Genomic DNA, 25131 nt, shown 5'->3' with positions numbered 1-25131 from the left:
TATTTGTATGGTCTGCCACCAAGAACCTTATCCATGGCACTGGTGAACTATTATTATAATGGTAAGTGTGTGTGTGTGTGTGTCTGTGTGTGTGTGTGTGTGTGTGTGTGTGTGTGATTATTTCTGCTGACAGGCAGGTGGGAATCAAAGCATTCCAAGTTATTTCTTTTAAATTACTTAGTTATTAATCCCTTGATAAAGACTCCTGTCTTGTTTTCCTAATTTTCTTTGCTCAATTTAGTGATTATTTTTTATTTCATCATCTAAATTAATGTAATTAAAATAATTTATATTCCTCCCTTCCTCCTTCAGGGTGTTATGATTTTGTGTGCGTGCGTGTGCGTGCGTGTGCCTTTGAATCAATGTTGGGTCCTGGCAACTGTCTGGACAAGTCTCTGCAATTCAGAAGTGGTTTCCCATTGCCTCCTTCCTAGGGCTGGGAAAGTGGTTGGCCCAAAGTCACCCAGCTGACTTGTGCCTAGGACAGAACTAAACTCACGTCTCTTCTCACCTGATGCCTTAACCACTCCACCAAACTGGCTCTCCCATTATACCGGTACATATTCAAAATCACAACCATGAATAAACAATAAAATTGTTTAGCCAAGGTTGCGCAGTGATTAAAGTGCAGTACTGCAGGGTACTTCAGCTGACCGCTAACTGCAGTTCGGCAGTTCAAATCTCACCGGCTCAAGGTTCACTCAGCCTTCCATCCTTCCGGGGTGGGTAAAATGAGGACCCAGATTGTTGAAGGAAATACACTGACTTTGTAAACCACTTAGAGAGGGATGTAAAGCACTATGAAGCAGTATATAGGTCTAAGTACTATTGGTATTGCTAAAATACAGGTAATCCTCAACTTAAAAACAGAATTGTGTCAAACATTTCTGTTGCAAAAGGTGATTGTATGACCTTGGGACACAGCAATAGCCATAAGTATCAACCAATGCCCAATAATCTAAATTTCGATCACATGTTCATGGGATGCTACAAAAATCGTAACTGTGAAAAAATGATCATAAGTCACTTTTTCAGTGCCATTGTAACTTTGAACGGTCACTCCATGAACTGTTGTAAGCCGAGGACTAGCTGTACATGGCACACAGAATATGTGGGCAGGTTCACAAGCTTCATTAAAAAGAAATGTTTCAATTGCTTCCCTAAATACAAGCAGTGAAGGAACTATGCATCTTTCGGGAGAAGAAAGGGCCTTCCTGTGCATTGTAACTGCAAGGTAATCTTTTCTATTGATAGAAAATCTTAATTGTCATAGTGATTCAGACAACGTTTTAGGTATATTAGTTCTGCCCAATCACACCTTAAATAAGTTAGGATCAATCTGTTTAAGATCTTGCTGGATTGAACCAGCATTCAAATTGTGCCTCCCTCCCTTCAAAAAATAGTGGCAGCCAGAGCCATTTATATAAAAGAGAGACTAACATAAATTCTGCCTTTTCATCTTCACGAGGTATTTGTCTTACTATAGCATTTACAACCAAATTTCTAAATTTGAAGTGTAGCCCTGGAAAACATGGAAAGAATCAATGAGAAGGAACTACAGGCACTTCTAAACCAGTGGTGGGATTCCAAATCTTTTCCTCAAGATTTGAGGAACTCAAATCAAAGGCCTTGGTGTCAGCGCTGGTGAGTGCTAGTGAGTTGTTTTTTCACCTCAGCTAAGGCGTGGCAATCTGCTCTGCCGTGCAAATCAGCTGAGCTAAAAAACAAGGGAATATAGGACAGGGAACGATGGGCGGGACCAGCCAGAGTTGGTATTGGCTGGTTCTTCGCCCAAACTGGTCCGAACTGGCTGAATACCACCTCTGCTCTAAACTAAATGCTATGTACTTTGGGATTGGCTGTGGACGAGGTTGATTTTAGAAATATAATATGTCACTGGAAGCTGTATTGACTAGTTACTGATTTTTCTCCATCTTATTGGAATACAAAGAAAAGCTGGTATTTCCCCTTGTGACTCTGCAGATCTTCTAGGCAGAAACTCTTGTCCAGTTCCTGAGCTAAAAAAGCTACTGTACTTCTTTCTTATCCTATCTCCCATGGATATTTCGTTTCTTGTTCCTGGAGTTCAACTGCTTCAATGTACGTTGTTTAGACCTCATCTTTCCAATTGCCACTATCAAAAAAGCTGCCAGTTGCAAAATTGCTGACAGGCCAGCATTTAACCTTTGTAAATTCAAAAGGATTTTTCAATAGAACAAAGGAATGGTGACAATGGGAAGCATTTGGAAAAAAATCAGTGCTTTTGTTTATTTGTTTATTTTGATATTAGTCAAAGTTTGCATTGCCTCAATGATTCTGAGGGAGTCACAAGAAGGCACGAGAACGATTAAACAATAAAACCAGACAGCAATAAAGGAAGACCAATAATGGCAAAAATCAAGCCACAGCAAACACACACCTCTTCCTTGAAAGGGGCTACACCCATTCCTAGCCAAAGAGCAAGCACTTTGAGGCCTTTCAGAAATGCTAGTAGTGTGGGATCCACTAAGATCTCAGGTGGGAGCAACCTCATTCCAGAAGGTAGCTGCTATGACAGAGGAGGTACATTTCAGGGGCCCAATAGATGGTATGATCAAACGAATCCAGAGCACACCAACTCTGCCAGATCAAAGTAGCCAAGCAGGTAGAGATAGGCAGGCCTTATGCCATGTAAGACTTTATAGATAGCAACCAAGCATATGAGTTGCATCTGGAAGGAAATGGCCCAGCCCTTGCAATCTGGACCAGTTAAAGCTTCTGGGTGATCATACAATACAATACAATAGCAGAGTTGTAAGGGACCTTGGAGGTCTTCTAGTCCAACCCCCTGCCTAGGCAGGAAACCCTATACCATTTCAGACAAATGGCTATCCAACATCTTCTTAAAGACTTGCAGTGTTGGGGCATTCACAACTTCTGGAGGCAAGCTGTTCCACTGATTAATTGTTCTAACTGTCAGGAAATTTCTCCTCAGTTCTAAGTTGCTTCTCTCCTTGATTAGTTTCCACACATTGCTTCTTGTCCTACCCTCAGGTGCCTTGAAAAATAGTTTGACTCCCTCTTCTTTGTGGCAACCCCTGAGATATTGGAACACTGCTATCATGTCTCCCCTAGTCCTTCTTTCTATTAAACTAGACATACCCAGTTCCCGCAACCGTTCTTCATATGTTTTAGTCTCCAGTCCCCTAATCATCTTTGTTGCTCTTCTCTGCACTCTTTCTAGAGTCTCCACATCTTTTCTACATCGTGGTGACCAAAACTGAATGCAGTATTCCAAATGTGGCCTTACCAAGGCATTATAAAGTTGTATTAACACTTCATGTGATCTTGATTCTATCCCTCTGTTTATGCAGCCTAGAACTGTGTTGGCTTTTTTGGCAGCTGCTGCACACTGCTGGCTCATATTTAGCAATAGCAATAGCAGTTAGACTTATATACCGCTTCATAGGGCTTTCAGCCCTCTCTAAGTGGTTTACAGAGTCAGCATATCGCCCCCACAATCTGGGTCCTCATTTTACCCACCTCAGAAGGATGGAAGGCTGAGTCAACCCTGAGCCAGTGAGATTTGAACCGCTGAACTGCTGAACTAGCAGTCAGCTGAAGTGGCCTGCAGTACTGCACTCTACCCACTGCGCCACCTTGGCTTTAATTGGTTGTCCACTAGGACTCCAAGATCCCTTTCACAGTTACTACTATTGAGCAAGGTACTTGGACTCCACCGCTGCAGATCCAGCCGGGACACAAGAGGATCACTTGGTAAACCATCTCTGGGTTGAGTTTCAGGATGTTGCCTCTGGGGATGTGGACAAGGCCATTCGAGCTGTGAGTGCCTCCACCTGTATTCTGGACCCGTGTCCCTCCTGGCTGGTTGCCAACAGCAGTGAGGTGACACGTGGCTGGATCCAGGCGGTCGTAACCGCCTCCCTTCGGGAGGGGCACTTCCCCGCCGCACTTAAAACGGCGGTGGTGAGACCCCTCCTGAAGAAACCATCCTTGGATCCAGCCATTTTAAATAACTACCGTCCTGTCTCCAACCTTCCCTTTGTTGGGAAGGTTGTTGAGAAGGTGGTGGCCTTCCAGCTTCAACGGGCCTTGGAGGAAGCTAGCTACCTTGACCCCTTCCAGTCCGGCTTCAGACCCGGTTACAGCACAGAAACCGCTTTGGTCGCATTGACCGATGATCTCTGGAGGGCCAGAGATGGAGGCCATGCGTCCATCCTGGTTCTCCTTGACCTCTCGGCGGCTTTCGATACCATCGACCATGGTATCCTTCTGCGACGACTGCGGGAGGTGGGGGTGGGAGGCACTGTTTTGCAGTGGTTCTCCTCCTACCTCTCGGACAGGTCGCAGTCGGTGTTGGTCGGGGGGCAGAGATCGTCCCTGAGGCCCCTAAAATATGGGGTGCTGCAGGGTTCGGTCTTATCCCCCCTACTATTTAACATATACATGAAACCGCTGGGCGAGATCATTCGGAGGCACGGGATAAAATACCATCAATATGCGGACGATACGCAATTGTATCTGTCCGCCCCGTGCCAACTCAATGAAGCGGTGGACGTGATGAGCCAGGGTCTTGAGGCCGTTAAGAACTGGATGAGCGCTAACAAACTGGTACTCAACCCGGACAAGACCGAGTGGCTGTTGTGTTTCCCTCCCAACAATTTGGCTAATGTTCCATCTATCAGGCTGGGGGGTCAAATTTTATACCCCTCAGATAGGGTTCGTAACTTAGGAGTCCTCCTGGATCCACAGCTGACTCTCGACCATCATCTGTCGGCTGTGACCAGGGGGGCATTTGCCCAGGTTCACCTGGTCCGCCAGTTGCGACCCTACCTGAATCGGGAGGCTCTCACAACAGTCACTCGAGCCCTTGTGATCTCTAGGCTGGAATACTGCAATGTGCTCTACATGGGGCTGCCCTTGAAGTGCATGCGGCGACTGCAGTTAGTTCAGAATGCGGCCGCGCGAGTGATAGTGGGCGCACCGCGGTTCGCCCACATAACACCCATCCTCCGCGAGCTGCACTGGCTACCTGTTGATCTCCGGGTGCGCTTCAGGGTCCTGTTGACCATCTTTAAAGCCCTTCATGGTAGTGGATCTGAGTACTTGAGAGACCGCCTTCTGCCGATTACCTCCCTCCGACCGATAAGATCGCACAGACTGGGCCTCCTCCGAATTCCATCCGCCAGTCAATGTCGACTGGCGACTACACGGAGGAGAGCCTTTTCTGTTGCAGCTCCGACCCTGTGGAACGATCTCCCCGTCGAGATACGCACCCTCACCACCGTCCAGGCCTTCCGCGCAGCCCTTAAGACCTGGCTATCCCAACAGGCCTGGGGATAAGTCTCTAATTTGCCCCACCCGAGTGTTGAATGTTGAATGCAAGTTGTGTTTTTATTACCTTATTTATTTTGTTCACATATTGTTTGTCTTGAATTGCACCCCCTCCCTAATGATTGTAAGCCGCCCTGAGTCCCCTCAGGGAAAAGGGCGGCCTATAAATCCAAATAAAATACAAAAAAAATATATACCAAAGTACCACCTATACTGTACCTGTGCATTTCGTTTTTCTTGCCTAAATGTAGAACCTTACTCTTTTCACCATTGAATTTCATTTTATTAGATAGTGCCCAATGTTCAAGTTTGTCAAGATCCCCCTGTATCTTAAACCTGTCTTCTGGAGTGTTGGCTATTCCTACCAGCGTGGTGTCATCTGCAAATTTGATGAGTTCCCCATTTATTCCCTCATCCAAATTGTTGATGAAGATGTTGAAGAGTGCTGGGCCCAAAACAGAGCCTTGGTGTACTCCACTGCATACTTCCCTCCATGTAGATGCAGTTCCATTGAGGACTACATGTTGAGTGCGGTTGGTCAGCCAGTTACAAATCCATCTGGTGGTGATGCTGTCTAACCCACATTCTTCTACTTTATCTAGTAGTAGGTTATGGTCTACCTTATCAAATGCCTTACCGAAGTCCAAGTAAACTATATTGACGGCATTCCTCTGGTCCACTAATTTTGTCACATTATCAAAGAATGCAATAAGATTGGTCTGGCATGATCTGTTTTTGACAAATTTTTGGCTATTACTTTGTTTGTTTCTAGGTGTTCACTAATTCGTTGCTTGATCTTCAAGGGAAACTCCATGTAGAATGCGTTGCAAGTCAAGTTTAAGGTGACCAGGGCATGAGTGACTATCTGAAGGGCCTTCTGATCGAGGAAGAGGGGCATCTAGGAAACTGGTACACCAGATAAAATAGTACAAAGCTAGAGAACCTCTAGCTAAGATTCTGTGCAGTTCGGAGAACCCCCAATTCTCACTCCTGGCTGGCGCCACTCACCCTCCCCTCCCCTTCCAGGAGTCCCCACGTTGCCTGTTTTGGATGCAGGTAGATGCAGGTCATACGTGGAGGCTCGAGGAGGGCGAAAAATGAGCCTACTGGAAGTTCAGGAAGGCCAGAAACCAGGGAGGGAAAAAATGCCTTCCCCCGCCGTGGTGCAGGAGGCCTCCTAGACCATGCCCACCATGGCCAAGCCCACCCAGCAACCGGGCAGAGAACCCCTTGCTAAAATTTTTGAAGTCCACCCTTGTTACAAACCATGGATACTAACACTACCTTTATTTTAAAGTAACAGACTATTGCAAGTCTGAAAACACATCACTTCCCCATTTTCTTAACCGTTCAAAAGAAAGAAAAACCTAGAAGGGGATTCCTTCTGGGATGTTTGTCTTGCCCCTATTACTTCTGTAGGTTAAGCTGCCTCATATTTGACACTGTCTTGTCTGTAGCTTCTCCTCCTGTGTCTTTGGGATATTCCCAGATCCATCAGATATATTGGGCAAAAACGAGCAATGTTCAGTCTTTAAGAAAGTTCTTGAGATTCACTTCAATAAGTCTTATTTTCAATTGCCAAGAGCAATTTTGAAAACAAGACTTATTATAGAATATATGTAGTCCTCAACTTACAACAGTTCACTTAGTGAGCATTCAACGTTACAACAGCACTGAAAAAAGTGATTGATGACTGTTTTTCATACTTATGACCATTGCAGTATCCACATAGTCATGTGATCAAAAATTGGATGCTTAGCAACTGACTCGTACTTATGACGGTTGCAGTGTCCCAGGGTCATGTGTTCACTTTTTGTGACCATCTGACAAGCAAAGTCAATGGGGAAGCCAGATTCACTTAACAACCATGCTACTAACTTAACAACTGCAATGATTCACTTAACAACTGTGACACAAAAGGTTGTAAAATGGGGTAAAATTAACAAATGTTTCATTTAGCAACAAAAAATTTGGGCTCAATTGTGGTCATAGGTTGAGGACTGCCTGTACATTGCCATACCCAAATAATATAGAGTACACCTCCCACTTTTGACTAGTATATACTACCGAATGGAACAGCATAAAACCTTTCATTTCTTTACTGATTCTAATGGCAGAAGCATGGTGTTGGGGGAGATGGAAATAACAAAACTCCTTTGGTACGTATGTGTCATTACATCATATGAACATATGAACATGGTAGAGCTTGTGTCACAATAGATTCATGTTGCTTTTGTGTTTGGTGAAAATTTTAGATCCTGCAGATACCTCTGACTCCTAGGACTTTTTGGAGAAATTGAATTGTGATGTTTTTATTCTCCAAAAAGTGTTTTTTAAAAGATCAGTACATATACAATACAATACAATAAAATAGCAGAGTTGGAAGGGACCTTGGAGTGGCCCACTGGCCAGATGTGTCATACCCAGGCCATGCCTATCCCAGCTCTGGGAAGGGAAGCTCTGGGAACTACTGCAATGCGCTCTACATGGGACAGCCCTTGAAGAGCATTTGGAGACTTCAGCTCGTCCAGAATGCAGCTGCGAGAGCGATTGTGGGTGCACCTCGGTACACCCACATTACACCTATCCTCCGCAAGCTGCACTGGTTACCGATTGGTCTCCGGATACGCTTCAAGGTGCTAGTCGTCACTTATAAAGCCCTTCATGGTATTGGACTTGGGTACTTGAGAGACCGCCTGCTGCCAATTACCTCCCAAAGACCCATTAGATCACACAGATTAGGCCTCCTCCGGGTTCCGTCTACTAGCCAATGTCATCTGGCCACTACCCGGGGTAGAGCCTTCTCTGTGGCGGCTCCGGCCCTTTGGAACAAGCTCCCCGCAGAGATTCGGACCCTCACCTCTCTCCAGGCCTTCCGAAAAGCCGTTAAAATCTGGCCTGGGGTAGATGAGTTCCCTTCCCCTCTCGAATCGTGTGGCTGTTGGTTGTTTTAAATGCCCTGTACTTTTTGTTGTAGTTTTTGTGTTTCCCTTCCCTTCCTTGGGTTTGTGCGCCGCCTTGAGTCCCGCCGGGAATAGGGCGGCATATAAATAAAATGAACCTGAACCTGAAGGGGAAAAAATTGTGAAACATCATGTAACGGCAATGTGACACCATGAGTTTTGACACCCGTGCCCTACGCCATTTCTGACAATTGGCAGTCCAGTCTCTTCTTGAAACTTTCCAGTGATGAAGCTCCCACAACTTCTGGAGGCAAGCTGTTCCACTGGTTGATTGTTCTGTCAGGAAATTTCTCCTTATTTCTAGGTTGAATCTCTCCTTGATTAGTTTTCACTCATTATTCCTTGCCTGGCCTTCAGGTGCCTTGGAAAATAGCTTGACCCCTTCCTCTCTGTGGAAGCCCCTCAAATACTAGAACACTGCTATCATGTCTCCCCTGGTCCTTCTTTTCACTAGACTAGCTATGCCCAGTTCCTGCAACCGTTCTTCATATGTTTTAGCTCCCAGTCTCCTTATCATCTTGATTGTTCTTCTCTGCACTGTTTCTAGAGTCTCAACATCTTTTTTATAATGTGGTGACCAAAACTGGATGCAGTACTCTAGGTATGGTTTTACTAAGACTTTATATAGAGTATTATTAGTACCTCAAGTGATCTTGATTGAATCCCTCTGGCTTCTTTGGCTGCCTCTGCATTGTTAGCTCATATTTAATTGGTTGACCACTAAGACTCCAAGATTCCTCTTATAGTCACTGCTATTAAGCCTGGTTTCTCCCCATCCATATCTGTACTTTTGTTTTTTCTTGCCCAAGTGTAAGACTTTACTTTTCTCTACATTGAATTTCATTTTGTTAGTTATGGCTCAGTGTTCAAGTCTGTCAAGATCCATCTGGATCTTCAGCCTATCTTCTAAGGTTTTGGTTCTTCCTGCCAGCTTAGTATCATCTTCAAACTTGGTAAGTTCCCCTTCTATTCCCTCATCTATGAAGTTAGACTTTATGCAGATATTGAAGAGTACTGGGACTAAGATGGAACGTTGTGGTACCCCACTGATTACTTCCCTCCATGTAGACTTAGTCCAGGGATCAGCAACCTGTGACTCTGGAGCCGCATGTGGCTCTTTCATCCCTCTGCTGCAGCTCCCTGTTACCGGTTGGCTCCACAATTGATAGGGCTTTCAGTTAGGACAAGTAGAAGAAAAAGGATGCCACGCTAGGAGGAGACTCTATGATGGGGGAACCGGACTTCTGGTCAGCTCCAGAATTGAAGGGGGTGGCACCTTCCATTTAGGACCTTTGTGGCTCTTTGAGTATTTAAGGTTGACCGTCCCTGACTTAGACCCATTAAGGACTACTCAATGATTCCTTTATTTGGAGCTTTTCTTTCAATGGGGACCCTTGAGGTCTTAGCCTGAAGGAACCTTCCTTCCTCCAGGATTTGGAATATGGGTGCATCCTAGTTGTAATTCTTTTCTCATCTCTGCCTGTACAGATCCTAACTCTGCCTATAATTTATATCTGCAAAGCCAGGAATACTGTCCTGGGAGCAAAGCTTCTTAGAGTACAATCCAGCCACTGAAATAAACGCGCAACATTCTCAGCTGCTGACAGTCAGGCTTATTCTTCTATTTTCGCCAGCTCTGCCTGCCCTCTGCGCTGCTTTGTATCCTAACAGTTGTAAACTATTAGGGTGGGGACCTGCGCCTTGGTGATCTCTCGAGTGCTGTCTTCGCACACGGATGGTGCTAGGCACGTAAAAACAATGCAGCCTCCGTCCGTACCCTATTCCAAAGTACAAAATACGGGTGATCAGCCGGGCCAAACAAGCACGTGAGTTTCGCACGTGGCTCCAGACTCTTTCCCTCTGCCAGTCCTTAGAGCCCCGGGTCCAAAATAACAGGCGACGCGTCTCGGGCGACGCTTTCCATCTCAGGGTGTGCCCAAATTCCGCCGCACCGGTGGGCAGGCGCATACTGGTGCCGCGCCCCGCGATGCGCGCGTCTTCGTCCGCAGGTGCTCCGCAGCGCTATCAAGTCGTGCGGATGGTGCGCGCCGGGCTGGTTAAGAAGGGAGTGCGGTGTTTTCTGAGCCCCGGCCGGACGCGTGTGCGTGGGGAACCAAGCTCCGGCACGCCGTCGTAGGCTCTCTCTTTCTCTCTCTCTTTCTTTCTCTCTCTCTCTCCCTCTGCGGATCCGCGTTTGCGCCGGACGCGTCTCGGATACTCCCTGCACCCTCCCGCAGGAGATGCTGAGCTGAGAGACGCCTTTCTTAGCCAGGCAGCGGCGGCGGCGGCGGGTGGCGGCGCTTTCCTTCTTCATCTTAGCAGCAGCGGCAGCCACCGCCGCCGCCTAGAGCCCGACGGATCCGAGAGGCAGCAGGTAGCCAGCCGGGCGGAAGTACCATGGCCAAGAACCGCAAGGAGAGGAACAGCTGGGGTAGGTGATCGGGACGAGCCCCGGGAGTGGGAGGGCTGGCCTGGCTCGGCATCTGGGCTACTTCCATCCGTCGCTGGTCGAGGGCCTGGGAGCTGCTGGGCGCAGGGCAGAGTCGGCCTTCCCCGCCTCCGCCCGTTGCATGCTCCACCACGCCTTATCGCCGCGCCGGGACCCTGCCCGGGCTAGGCGAGAGGTGGCGAAGGGTCTCAGACGGCCCCGGCCATCGTCCCCCCCCCCCCCCCCGGCCACGGGCTGGACTGGGCTGGGCTGGGACAGAGGAGATTGCTGCGTCTCCGGACCTAACGGATTTCGCTCCTGGCTTTATTTTGCTCCGTGATTACCCTCCGTTTTTTCCTTTGCTCCTTGGGCTTGCCCCTCTCCGGGAGTGGGGGTGGGGGTGGGTGGGCGAAGAGAAGCGGAAGGGAGACAATGGGGCGAATGGTGAAATACAGCTCCCGCTCCGTTTCATTGCCACGATCGTCGTCCGCCCTCTTTCCAAACCGTTAGAAGGGGGCGGATAGGGTGGGGTTTGCTTCGCTTTGGTTTTGATGGGTCTGTTCCACCATGGGAGGGTCTCTGAGCCTACGTTCAAAGCTGCCTTCCTCGGTATGGAGGCAGCAACCTCTTTTGGGGATCTTGGGAAGGGTAGTCCCAGCACATCTGGAGGCACCGGTTTGGGAAAGGGGCATCTAGCCTTCTTGTTTACAAATGGGCACAAAATAAAGCAAGTATGGCTGTTATTTATATTATGCCAGTTGCCTTACTGGATTCGGAACCCTTCCGCCAAACAGGAAACTGGAAAGCAAAACCTTACACTTAATTCGGATCAGGAAGCCAGTTTTCCACATCAGGAAGAATTTTTCTTTAGACTGCAGTTTTATATGCTGTGGGGAGAAAGAAGAAAACGAGTAGTTTAATTTATTGGAAATCGGCAAGGTGTGGCGTGCACACATGTTTAATAAATGTGAGTGAAAACCTAAGCATTTTAGTTAATTTGAATCCTGCCTCTCTTTGGAATTGCTAAAATGGCTAAGAAGATACAGGTAATTTTTAAAAGCTTGTGTTTTTAAAAAAATATGTAGGTGATATCCAATGGATAAAGGATAATTCAGAAGGTAGGGATGAAAGAGGATAGAAACATAGACTTTAAAGTTTGGATGGATGAAAAAGAAAAGGATTCTTAATGTCAGGAAAAATGCACATAAATAGGATGGGCAACAGTAGAATATGTGAAAATATTACCAGTGAACTGAGATTGGAATCACTTCCTAAGTGAGTCAGCAATGTGGCATGGTGGCAAAAAAGACTAACATAATTTTGAGTCCCATTATTAGAATTTCCCAGTCATACCAAGTCAAGGTTTCCTTTTTTTATTAGATCCAGTTATTATCTGGTGAACTGTGGCTGGTTCTGACACCCAATTTTATAGGTTAATAAAAATTCCTAGTGAATTTTTATGGGGAAATGTTAAAGGACCTGACAGTGTATAACATGAAGGCCAGAGACGAGAGACTCAGCCACTCCCTACCCGGACGATGCAGGAGTGTTTTTCATTTTTAATATGACTTACTACCATATATTTTATAATGATTGCTTTTATAATTGTTTTATTGATTGTTGCACACTGCCCAGAGTTGCTTCATTGTGAGATGGGCGGCCATATAAATGTGATTAATAAGTAAAATAAATGAAGACATGATCATTCTCTTCATTCTCTTTACCCAGAAAGCAGAAACTTTTAGATTTAAGTTACAGGTATATATATATGCCTAAGATGCAATACAGCACAGGTTCTAATCCCAGTAAGGGTATGGCTAGCTGATGAGAGCTAAATAGCTTGAAATAGATCTATACTAGTCTCCCTTTATTTATTTATCAGCACAAATACAACACACACACACACACACACTCATATACATACACACACACATATATACACATACATATACACATACATACATACATACATACATACATACATACATACATACATACATCTGTTGCACATTAAGGCTGTGTTTGCAAGATACAATAAATTACACAGTACTTACCTGTTCTAATCTATTGTTTTGTGCAAATCCAACCCATATGTTTAGTTAAGGGTTCTATGTTTTGTAGAAATCTGAAAAAATCTGTTATGTAATAAATCACGGGCTAGCCTCATGTAAATCCAGCCTAAAAGAAATATATTTCTCTTTAAATTGTTTATAACATTGACTATCAAAGTCTTTCATAGGTATACAGTAAAATGATAAAACCAAAATTAATACCAGAGATATAAAATGAGCAAGTTTTAACATATGTTTGTTTCATTTGGCTTAGCAGAAGAAAAAGCTAGTACCCTCACTCTGGGAAACCAAAAAGAATTCTGGATCCCCTCCAGGTGTTATTTCAAATGATATATCTTCTACTTCTGGGGCAGCAAAGCCCCATTCACAACAGAGTGATCCACTATCTCTGGCATAGTGATCCCTTGATCATTAGAATTCTGTTTGGGTTAAGGCACCAAGGTAAAAACCAGGAGTCCCACCTTAGGCATGAAAGCTGGTTGGGTGACTTTAGGCCAATCATTGCTCAGTGGCCTCGAGAAGGGTGGCAAATAAATTTGATAAATAAATTCTAGTCCCGCCTTAGGCATGAAAGCTGGCTGGGTGACTTTAGGCCAGTCATTCTCTCTCAGCCCAATGGAGAAAACAGAAGGAGAAAGGTATTAGGTATGTCCATCGTCTTGAGCTGTTTTTATAAAATAATAAAGGCAGGATATAAAATGCATGCATACATACATACATACATACATACCGTACATACATACATGGTTAATCCAATGTGTTACTTCAGGCATTATGGACTTTCTCATTAATCTGAATTAGATTTTGGTATCATTGATAGCTCCCAGCCCCAATTTTTTTTCATGATATCTTCCAGGGAATTTCATAGGAAAAGCACTGGAGAAAAATAAAGTCATAAGAGATTCCATATATTTGTCTCTATTTCAAGGAGCATCTGTCTAAGATGAAATTGACCAGAAGTACAGAATGGAATAGAACAAAACAGAATTCTTTATTGACCAAGTGTGATTGGACACACAAGGAATTTATCTTTGGTGCCTATGCTCTTAGTGTACATTAGGAAAATAAAATACTTTCGTCAAGAATAAAAAGATACAACTCTTAGTGACAGTCAAGGGTTTAAGATAACAGGGTTACAATCACAACCATTCTCTGAGATGGTTGTGAACATCACTACTAAAAGGTCAAGAAAAGCAAACCTGATTCGGGCTCCTCTTTTAGACTGACCAAAACGGGTTTAGTCCAACCTGAAGCCAGTTTGAAAATATTCAAGATAATCTGCCTCTCAACTGCTTCCTCTAAATGAGAAGCCGCTCTCTCGCTCTCAACTGCCATGGAAAGTTAGAGACAGCAAGCCTATAATTTCACCTCTCAGAGGGGACTCCAATAATTATCTCCTTTAAGAAAGGAGGCATCTTGCAGTTTTAATGTTAACAAAAGCAGATCTGATAATCTTGTAATTTAAAGATACAAACCAGGTTGGAAAGAAGAGAGATTGTTGGGTAAATGCCATTCAACCGCAGAATCAGTTATTTGCTTTGGTTCTTGCTAAAAATCAGGAGGGGTAGGTTAGGTGGTCATTTGCTGGAAATATTCTGATTTTAGATTTCCTACTTGTGGTATTTTTATTTACAGTCTATAAACTAGTTAGATATAATGCATACAAATGCAGCTGAAACAGCCTTAAATTAAAACTATCTAGAATCAAAAATAAAATAGTAGCATCAACAGAGAAGAAAAGGAAGTTACATTAACCCCACGGCTAAGAGTATAAAGCATTAATCTGAGCTGTACGAGCCTTCACCTCTGACCCCCCCTCCATTACAGATGTAATTTATTTATTATTACCTTGAATCTGCAGCAGTATTTTAATTAGCAATCTGAACACATTTAATATTTTAAAATAGGTCTCCTGTGCCTCCCAGGGTCATCTTGTAACCTGCCAAGGAAGCTTTAGCTATGGAGTGTTTAACAGTGGCTCAACAGTTTAACAGGAGGAATTATTATCATTATTAATTAACTTCATAATGGCCACCCACTCCAACAGAAACTGCATGCATCTACACCTTATATTTGTTGATTTCCTAATAGAGCAGGCATTGAGTTATCTATCACTGTATATGTAAGCAGATGTATATTTCAGATATATATAATATATTTTTCGGAGTATAAGATGCACCTTTCCCCCACTAAAAGAGTGTGGAAATGTTGGTGCGTCTTATACACCAAATAGGGCTATTTTTGGCTTCCTGAAGACCCGCCTGTGCATCCCAGTTTTGTGAAAAACAGGCTGTTTTTCACCAAAGTGGGGACGTTTTTGCCTTCCCCCACCCCTCAGAAGCATTCTGCAGGCTTCAGCAGGGCTGGGGGAAGGTCAAAATGCCCATGTTTTGGTGAAATACAGGCGAAAAATGGGCCATTTTTGCCTTCCCCCAGCCCCCAGAAGCACTCTGCAGGCTTCAGCAAGGCTGGGGGAAGGGGAAAATGCCACTGTTTTGGTGGAAAACAGGGACATTTTTGCCTTCCCCGAGCCCCACTGAAGCCTGCAGAGTGCTCCTGGGGGCTGGGGAGGACAAAAACATTTTTTCCTGACTTACCTCTTTGAAATCTTGGTGTGTCTTATACACCGGTGCATCTTATAGTCCGAAAAATACGGTATATATCTATGCTATGTTGCTCATCAAAATGAATGGTCGTCTTCTGGGCTTCTTGTTTTCATCTCCCAGTGTAAACTAAAGCTCTGATATCTAAGTACTAAACTAGGCCAACCCTTGTTGGCTTTCTAGGTCAGCCTGAGGTTGCTGAGCCATTGATTGAGATACAAGCATCACCATGTGTTTGGTACTCATATAACATTTCTTAATAAACGAATAAATAAAAGTCTTGGCTAGCCGGTGTTTGTCTGGTACCTTTAAATCATAACTGACAACATTTTTGCTCCCATGATCATATGTCTTTGAGTTCATCTCATTCCCAACCCATGAGTGAGATCATCTTCAGCCATCCTTAGTGTTAGTGAGACTAGTCTTTTCCCCTTTAAGCCCAGATGGCATCAGAGTGGTATTTATTACTCATTCCAAAATATACTGCTGTTCTTCCAGTCGCTGTTTAACCTAATTTTGCTGCTGTCCTCCTAAAAAGCCAGATATTGTTGTGCTGATAGTCTATTAGAAATGCATAATATCACATGACAGTCCTGGAAATGCTTTAATTCTTTTGGCCTTCCTAATTTAGAAAAAAGCAGAACGATGGAGATAAGTCTGTCCTTCCTTGCCCTGTGCCTCCCAATCCATCGACACACACATGCATGCACGCACACATGCACACACACACACACAAATGTATAAAGAAAATAGGAAAGGGACCCTAAATGACTCAGCTGTCTTTGTGGTTTTGAATTGAATAGAGTACTTTATTTGCCCAAGTATGATTAGACACACAAGGAATTAGTGTCTGATGCAGAACCTCCAGTATGCCTGCAAAGCAACAGAATCATCATCATCATCATCATCATCATCATCATCATCAACATCAACATCATCAACATCATCATCCCAATAAAAAGGGGGGAGTAAAGAATATAATAATGATAAATATTATAGCTACAGCTACATGGGTAAAGAATCCACTGGAATTGGGTGTCTAAAAAATCAGATAGATAATTTTTTAAAATTAGTGATTGGCAGTGTACAGTCTGATTCGCCCCATTTCTGCTGCAGCAGCACTGTGTTTCGGAAATGATTTTTTCCTTCCATTGCCTGGTGATGTTTGCCTATTTATTTATTAAACAAACATATAACTGCCCGTCTACCAAAGGCACTCCTGTTCAGAAGGGAGAGAATAGCAAAGCCAAAGGACTTAACCAATTGCTTCATTTAAGAAACACTGGAGACACATCATCAGAACAGATCTGTTGGCCAACACGTCAGGACAGAAACAATAGAAATAGGATTAGGATTGGTGATAGGGACAGCAAATTTCATGCCAATATAGACTTCTGCTAGCTCAAGTATAATGACATGGTATTTGGAAAGACCTTTAGAGTTAAGATATGTTACTGGGGTCTTCCATCAATATTGTCCAGATGTTGTGGGACTACAACTCCCAAGATGACTAGCCAATATGATCTTATTAAATCAGGAAATGTCTCATATAGATACTGGATATTGATTAATATGACGAATCGGATGCAAAATGTGGGAGTCTCTATGTGTCCGTCCATCCACCCACCCATCCCCCTATCTATCCCCCTTCCCATTTTCATAAGTTTTAAATTTTTGTATAATATTTTTTGTACATCAAGAACATTCCCCCAATGGTAACATCTATAAAACAGTGGAATAGTCTAAAGTTGTAGGTTCTCCATGCACGTGCATTAAGAAGAATCTAGATGGACATCGCTTGAGGAAGATTTAAATTGATTTTCCTGCACATTGCAGAGAGTTGGTCTGAATGATCCTTGTGGTCCTTTCCAGCTTTACAATTCTACAATTCTGTGATCCAATTCAAAAGATTGATATATGTAATTCATTGTGATCAGAATTTGCACTACATTACTGTGCAGAATGCAGCCGTTCATGAAACCTTTTTGTAAGAGAGAGGAATAGGCGGCAAATGTGGATAGGCAGCAGGTTATGTAGACAGTCAAATGCAGTCTTGAAGCTTTAAAGCATAATGGTGTCTTTAAGGAGTTGAGAGGATGAATCAGTCTTGGCATTGTATATAGAGAAAGAATCATAGGGCTGGAAGGCACCTTGGAGGTCTTCTGATCCAATCTCCTGCCCAAGGCAGGATTTCTTATACCATCCTGAACAAATGATTGTCCAAGAATTAGGGAGGTGACCTCTAGGGAAATGGGCAAGAAGTATTATATAAATGAAGAGGACTAAAACATTCCTTAAACCTTTGGAGTAAGGTAATATACCACCCAGCTCTATATTTCAACTCTTGGTGATCCAAGTGATGTTGTGGCCAGTGGCCACCATTTTATGGTGCCTAGAGGCTGTGGGAGCCTGGATGGGAGACAACAGGCTTTGACTGAACCCTGGTAAGACCGAATGGTTTTGGGTTCACAGAGCTCTGGGATCTGGGACTTTGTCATCTTTGATCTTCTCCCCAGAAAGACCTGGTCCACAACTTGGGGATTCTCCTGGACTCGCAACTCCTGTTCGAGGAACAGGTGGCAGTCTTGGCTAGGCAAGCCTTTGCATAAGTTCATGTTGTGTGCAGTTGCCGCCTTTCCTCGACCAGCATTCCCTGCACTCAGTCATTCAGTCCCTAGTCACTTCACGAGTGTGGACTACTGTAAAGCACTCAACATGGGGGCTACTCTGACGAGCATTTGGAAGCTACAGCTGGTGCAGAATGTGGTGGTGTGGATAGTTTTGAGGGCCTCAAGAATGGCCCCTCTGACACCATTGCTCCACGAGCTGTACTGGTTACTAATCCGCTTCCATGAGCAATTCAAGGTATTGGTGATCACCTTTAAAGCCATTCACGGCATGGGTCCAGGTTACTTGAGGGACCCTCTCACCCTTCTGGGATTGTGTTCTGACCGAGGCTTCCCAATTAATTTGCTGTGAATTCTGCTCATTCACAGCCGGCAAAGTCTTTCAAAGGAGGATTTATGGTCACAGACTTTATCTGGTTTGGAGAACTGATAGGCTGATATCTGCAGAATTTGGCAAGGAGTCTCAGAGAGTCACGTCCACCTGTGGCCTTATTCCCAAGTCAACCCCTGTTCTTTAGCTATTCCATACATCTGGCAATTCTGTGCATGTGCACACTGGGAACAGGCTCCAGCTGTTCATTTGCCTCATTGATGTCTGACGCTGAAGGCAGTCGATAACTGACATACAGCTCTGCCCCCCTCTCTGCCTCGAACCAGAGCCCTCATCAGACTCCAGGACTGGCCCATGTTCCTCCCCAACCTCCTCACTGTCCAAATCTACTGCCAGCTCCACTGGGCGCTGGCGGACCACAACAGATTGGCCTATACCACTCATATGGGCAGGAGGGCGATGCTGGAGGTCCCATTAGTCCGAGTATTCTGGCTGGCGGGGTCCAGAAGAAGGGCCTTCTCTGCTGTTGGCAATGCAGATGGTTGATTGGGTAATAACAGATCCCACGATTTGTTTTTAACTTTTTATGTTTCAGATTTTAGGTACTGTAACTGTAAGCCGCCCAGTTACCCTTTGGTAAGATGGGTGGCCAATCAATCAATTATCCTGATTCACAGGGATAGAAGAGGAAGAGAATATAGAAACAATCAGGATTGCAAGATTCTCTTCCTGTGGAGTCTATTTCTTGATCTGCTACTTAGTGCTACATCATAGATGGAGATAGGATTTCCTGCATGGTTTTATCTGAGAAACTCATAGTGCAACAGTGTCAGTGGTGGGTTTCAATTTTTTTTAGAACTTCTTCTGTAGGTGTGGCCTGCTTTGTGGGAGTGGCTTGCTGCCATGTGATCAGGTGGGAGTGGCTTGCCAGCCATGTGACTGGGTGGGAGTGGCTTGCCAGCCATGTAACTGGGTGGGTGTGGCCAACTTGTAAAATGTGGTGAAACTCACTTAACAAAACACTTGCTTAGCAACAAAATGTTGGCTCAAAAACTCTGGCATTTGAAGCATGCAAGTCTTAAAGCTGTCAAGTTACAAGATCCTTGCACCCCTAACCCTAAAAAACCCCAGGGGTGTTCAAACTTGACAGCTTTAAGACTTGTGGACTTCAACTCCCAGAATTCCTCCTCTCGCTCTTCATCTTGATGATGTGCAGACGGGCGGGGGAAGGGAGCTGGAACCGGTTCTAAACGGCACTGTAGATTTGTGGAACCTCTTCTATAGAAGAGGTTAGAACTGGCAGGAATCTACCCCTGAACAATGTGTATGCTTACCCGGGTAAATATATATTTTTGTGGGTATGTGGGAAATGTTTAGTTAATTTAAAGTAACATGATTGAAACTTTACCCTCATGGTGAACTCTTTATGTAATCATAATGGCATAGTTACTAAGAACTCTTAGTAGTTAGCTGAACTCTGCCAGCTGAAATATGTGAATAATAAATAGCAGCAGTTGCTTGCTTGACAGCCTTGTTGTTTTAAGGCAGTATTTCTCAACCTTGGCAACTTTTAAGATTTGTGCATTTCAAGTCCCAGAATTCCCCAGGCAGCCAGGAATTGAAGTCCACATCTCTTAGAGTTGCTGAGGTTGAGAAATACCCAGTGTTGGAATATATATTTATAGCTCTAGGTTGAGCTGTGGAGTCCTTGGTGCTCTCTGAGCCTGACTGTTTTCTTGCAGGCGTTTCATTATCAAACTGGGCAACATCATCACTGCTCGATCAGTTCTAGCACTGATGATGTTACCTCATGTGGTAATGAAATGTCTGCAAGAAAACAGCCAAACCCAGAGAGCACCAAGGACTCTACCAAGGAAATGGCTAAGAAGGTTCTGTTTCCACGGTTCTACTCCATGTCTTGGGACAACAAGCAGATCTTCAAAGATTTTTGCAATGTCTTTAGGGTGGGAGCCACATCTATCCCTGGGAGGACATCACCCCAAAGGAAGGTAGCACCACAGTTCATCCTCATTTAGCTACTACGATGTGGGCTGTCAACTCAGCAATTGCTAAGTGAAAGCACAACTGTGTTTGTGATTTTACTTCAGTCTGCCTTTGCTTTACAGATCTACGAAGGACATATTGTACATTTAAGGATTGGTTGTAAACCCCAAAGGTATTTTTCTCAAGAGACAACTGGACTTTCTGGTTTTTATTTGAAGATGTTTCGCTTCTCGTCCAAGAAGCTTCATCTTCTTCATCATGGTTTGGTTTGGGACAACCATGACCTGGTTAACTGAGAATCTCCATAGACGATTGGTTGTAAAGTTACTTTTTCATCACCATCGTAACTGTGAACAGTTGCTAAATGAGGTAATCACTAAACAAGGACTACCTTTAGAGAGGCTATGTTTCCTAAGTCCTGATAGTTCAGATTGATTAATTGAAGGGTTTAGGTTTAGGTTTTATTGGACTTATATGCCTCGCTTCTCCCAAAGAACTCAGGAACTCAGTACAACATAAAAACACATATGACAAAAGTAAAAAAAAGATTAAATAGAAAATCCCATAACCTTCAATTGACAATTTAAATCAAATTTAGGATTAAATTAAAATTGACAATTTAAAATTAATAATTTATTTTATTCTATTCAGGCCAGGCCGGCTTGCTGGAAAAGCCAACTTTTTAGGGCGCGCAGGAAGGACCTGAGGTTGGGGATTATGCAAAGCTCCGGGGGCAGCTCATTCCAAAGGGAAGGTGCTCCGACAGAGAAGGCTCTCCCCCTGGGGGTCTCCAGCCGACATTGCCTGGCCGACAGCACCCTGAGGAGGCCAACTCTGTGGGATTGTACTGGACGGTGGGAGGCTACCGGTGGCAGTAGGTGGTCTCACAAGTACCCTGGGCCTAAAGCATGGAGCGCTTTAAAGATCATAATTAACACCTTGTTAATGGGACCTGCAGTGTACCCACTCTACCAATGTGTATTGAATGGGCAGAAACAATCAGAGTTAGGGGTCCTTTAGATAAACTGGTCATAAAGCCTTGGGGGGCCTTTATAAGTGCAGCACTAACCCCACTACATAATTAATATTTTATAAACTGCAGTGGCGCAGTAGTTAGAATGCAGTAGCGCAGGCTACTTCTGCTGCCTGCCGGCTGCCTGCAATTTGACAGATCAAATTTCACCACGCTCAAGTTTGACTCAGACTTCCATCCTTTTGAGGTGGGTAAAATGAGGACCTAGATTGTTGGGGAAGATATGCTCACTCTGTAAACCATTTAGAGAGGACTGTAAAGCACTGTTAAGCGGTATATAAGTCTAAGTGCTATTGCTATAAGTAATAGTCGGCAACTAGAATCAGCAGCTGTGACATAATTTTGGTGTTCAGCTTTAGCATGCTGATGATAGGATGAAGATTAGATTTGCAAAAATCATGTGCTCTGTTGTTTAATATTAGGAAATGGTTTCTTTTTTTACAAACAAAAAATGAAAGTAAAGTATTTGGGGAATGGGAACTCATCATGCCTCTTTCCCCATCCTGCCCCCTTGGATGTTTTTTACATCGCATACTAGCAGCTGTAGTACTAAGGAAGAAATGCTTCTCTTTCTAGCCAGGCATCCAGTGTTAATTCCTTTGAAACAGTTGTCAGGATTAACAGAATTCTTCCCATAGTTCTTATTCCTCCTTCTGCTTCCCCTCCCTTAAACATGCAGCTGGGAAGGGAGAAGGATCTGCTTGCTTTGCACATAAACAGAAGAGAGAGAGAGAGAGCGAGGGGAAAAAATAGAAGTTAAATTGCACAAATTCTGCATAGCTGAAAAAAAATTGCAAGTGTGCTATGATATTCTTTAGGTAACAATGCAGTATAATATTTAAATTTGTAAGAGGTGCCTTGGTGGACAGCATGAATACAGATAACTCTCAACGTACTACCACAATTGCACCCCAAATTTCTGTTGCTGAACGAGATCTTTGTTAAATGAATTTTGCCCCATTTTACGAACTTGCTTGCCACAATTGTTAAGTGAATCACTGCAGAGATTAAGTTGGTAACAAGGTTATTAAGTGAATCGGGCTTCCCCATTGACTTTGCTTGTCAAAAAGTCACAAAAGCTGGTCATATGACCCGGAGACACTGCAAGCGTCATAAATATGAGTCAGCTACCAAGCGTCTGAATTTTGATCATGTGACCGTGGAGATGCAATCATACGTGTGAAAAAAAGGTGATAAATCATTTTCAGTACCATTATAACTTTCAAATGGTCACTAAACCAGCTGTTGTAAGTCAAGGACTACCTGTAAAAAGCTCTTCACTCCAGTGCCTTGTTTCCAACCATAGGAATCCATTTTCTTCAGAGAAAGGCGGTTTATTAGTATAGGACTTCCAGGTGATGGTATTATTAGCTATATTGGTTGGAGATTCCATTTTCAATCAGTGTTTTTCTCTTAAGCAATTCTGAAATGTAAGCTAGTTAATATGCCCACTGTTATGTAGTGTGTGTGTTTGTCTAAGATCCTGTGGGATCTCCAGATCCACACAGACAAACAGGTACTGGCCAATAAACCAGTTATTGTGGTAGTAGACCAGAACAAGGAGACAATGGTGATGATAGATGTAGTAGTGCCAAGTGACAGCAATATCAGGAAGAGGGTGTATGAGAAGCTAGAGAAGTACCAGGGCTTGAAGAAGGAAGTAGAAAGAATGTGAAAAATAAAGTCTAAAGTGAACCCAGTGGTGGTAGGAGCACTCAGGGCTGTGACTCCTAAGTTGGGAGAGTGATTCCAACAGATCCCAGGAATAAGATCAGAAGACTCTGTCCAGAAGACTGCAGTGTTAAGAACAGCTAAGATACTGTTAGCCATAAATCTCAGCTAGATCCTGCCTTGCCCAAAGGAAATCCAGGCCAGAAACATAGATTAATATCTCTTTACTTATGTTATGCCTAAGCAAGGACAGGCGGCTCATAGAAAAGAGGTGAGGAGCAACGTGGAATCACTTTATATACAGTTCAGACATCTTGAGTTTGGAATGAGCGTTTTCATAGGTTAGCATCATTCAACTCATCTGTGATATAGCACTCATACTCAGTAACTTTATATATGCCATATAATATTTCATAGCATCCCATAATATTCTTAGCTCAATCTGGTTAATGCTCATCATGTTTAGTGGTGTGGTTTCTACATTATAACGAGGTACAATGTGTTTGCAAGTTTCTAAGAGTTCAGTCCTTGTCTTTAGCAGAGTTGACTTAATTCTTATCAGACTCCACATTCCTCATGGAGAATTTTCTTTGTTACTTCGAAGAACTAGAAATATTAATCAAAGACACTCCTAATTCCTGAAAACATTACTCAAACAACCCCCCCCCCCTTCTGCTCCCATCAATACTGCATAGAACCCTAAAACTCCCAGGCCTCTGGTAAGAAGATCCAAGATTGAGGAAGACACAGATCACCCCGAGAAATGAGATGGAAATTATTTTATATTGACTGCTATATATTTGTGCCTTTGAATCAACATTGACTCCTGGTGATTGTCTGATGGACACTTCCCTGTAGTTATTTTCTTGGCAAGGTTTTTCAGAAGTGGTTTGATTCCGTCCTAGGGCTGAGATGGTGTGGCTGGTCCAAGGTTGCCCAACTGGCTTCATGCCTATGGCAGGACAAGAACTCATAGCCCGAGGATACCTACCTACCTACCTACCTACCTACCTACCTACCTACCTACCTACCTACCTATCTATCTACCTACACACAAACACACACACACACACACACACACACACACATTTAATTATTGTATGGCATTGTTACATTGGCCAGCAGACCACAATGCTATTGCAGAGTAGTAGTTGTGGCTGCCAAGGTACCAGAACCTGCCAAGGTTCTGTTGTAGGAAACACTGTCACGCTTCCCAAGATGTGCCACAGGTGGGTGAGTTGACTTCATATCAGAAGAAAAATGAGGAGCTCTTCCTATTGTGTCATCCAATGCCCCTCCCTCCCTGGAGCCGCCTTGCAAATAGACACTGCAGCTGGGAAGGTTCAGTTGACAGAAATTTGACTGCCTGCATGGAGTGCCAACTTCTCTTCCCACGCTAGAGGTACCTATTTATCTACTTGCATAGAACATACTCTTGATCTGTTATTTGGCTGAGGCGAGTGACAGGAGTTTACCCTGACAGGCTTGAACCGCCAGAGCAGAGACCATCTCCAGCGTCATTAAGCCACTGAGCCACTATGTCTCTTTGGAACTTGGGAAGATAACTATTCAGTGTTTAGGCAGTTTTTTATTACATAGTAATCATGTATTAATATAGCTGCATGTAAGAGCCTTGTCCCTACATTATCCTAGTGCAGAGCTTTTTAAAATCCTTTTTTCTACTGTATTTGCCTGGGATATATTATTTCAATGTAAACAGCCAGACTGTGTTTGCCAATTTTCCTTGTCTGGTAACATTTGATAGTCTCTTGTTTGGTTGGCATGATTCCCCAGCCAGAACAACGATGCTTCTTTATTTTATTTATCTGACCTGCCAATTTATAGGCAGACTTCCTGAGCAAACCTTGAGGATATGGTGTTATATGATGAATTTTGTTTGCCTTCTGAAACAAATGTGGGGCAGTGGATTTTGTAGGAGAGAATCCAGAGGTGGAAGAGAGTTGCTGCCTCTTCATTTAGCTGCCAGATTTCCCTAGCAGCCATTGGTCTCAGGCCATTTAAATGTCTTCTTTCCTGCATCTGAAACAAGAAAAAAAATCAGATC

The 25131-nt window shown here is 43.8% G+C and overlaps 1 protein-coding gene across 2 annotated transcripts in view; it reads left to right on the top strand.

Annotated features, from left to right (window-relative positions):
• Positions 1-10181: 10181 nt before the first annotated feature.
• ATL1 (atlastin GTPase 1) overlaps positions 10182-25131 on the top strand; it is a 45616-nt gene continuing 30666 nt past the window's right edge. For both annotated transcript variants that reach the window (XM_032237910.1, XM_032237900.1), the window contains exon 1: positions 10182-10728. In XM_032237910.1, coding sequence (XP_032093801.1) covers positions 10695-10728 — 34 coding nt within the window. In that variant the 5' untranslated portion in view covers positions 10182-10694. The remainder of the gene's footprint in view (positions 10729-25131) is intronic.

The sequence above is a fragment of the Thamnophis elegans genome, chromosome 1 (genome assembly GCF_009769535.1).
Source record: "Thamnophis elegans isolate rThaEle1 chromosome 1, rThaEle1.pri, whole genome shotgun sequence".
Taxonomy (NCBI): Eukaryota; Metazoa; Chordata; class Lepidosauria; order Squamata; family Colubridae; genus Thamnophis; species Thamnophis elegans.
Note: the sequence above shows the minus strand (reverse complement) of the source record. Positions and strands in the feature narration are given on the sequence as shown.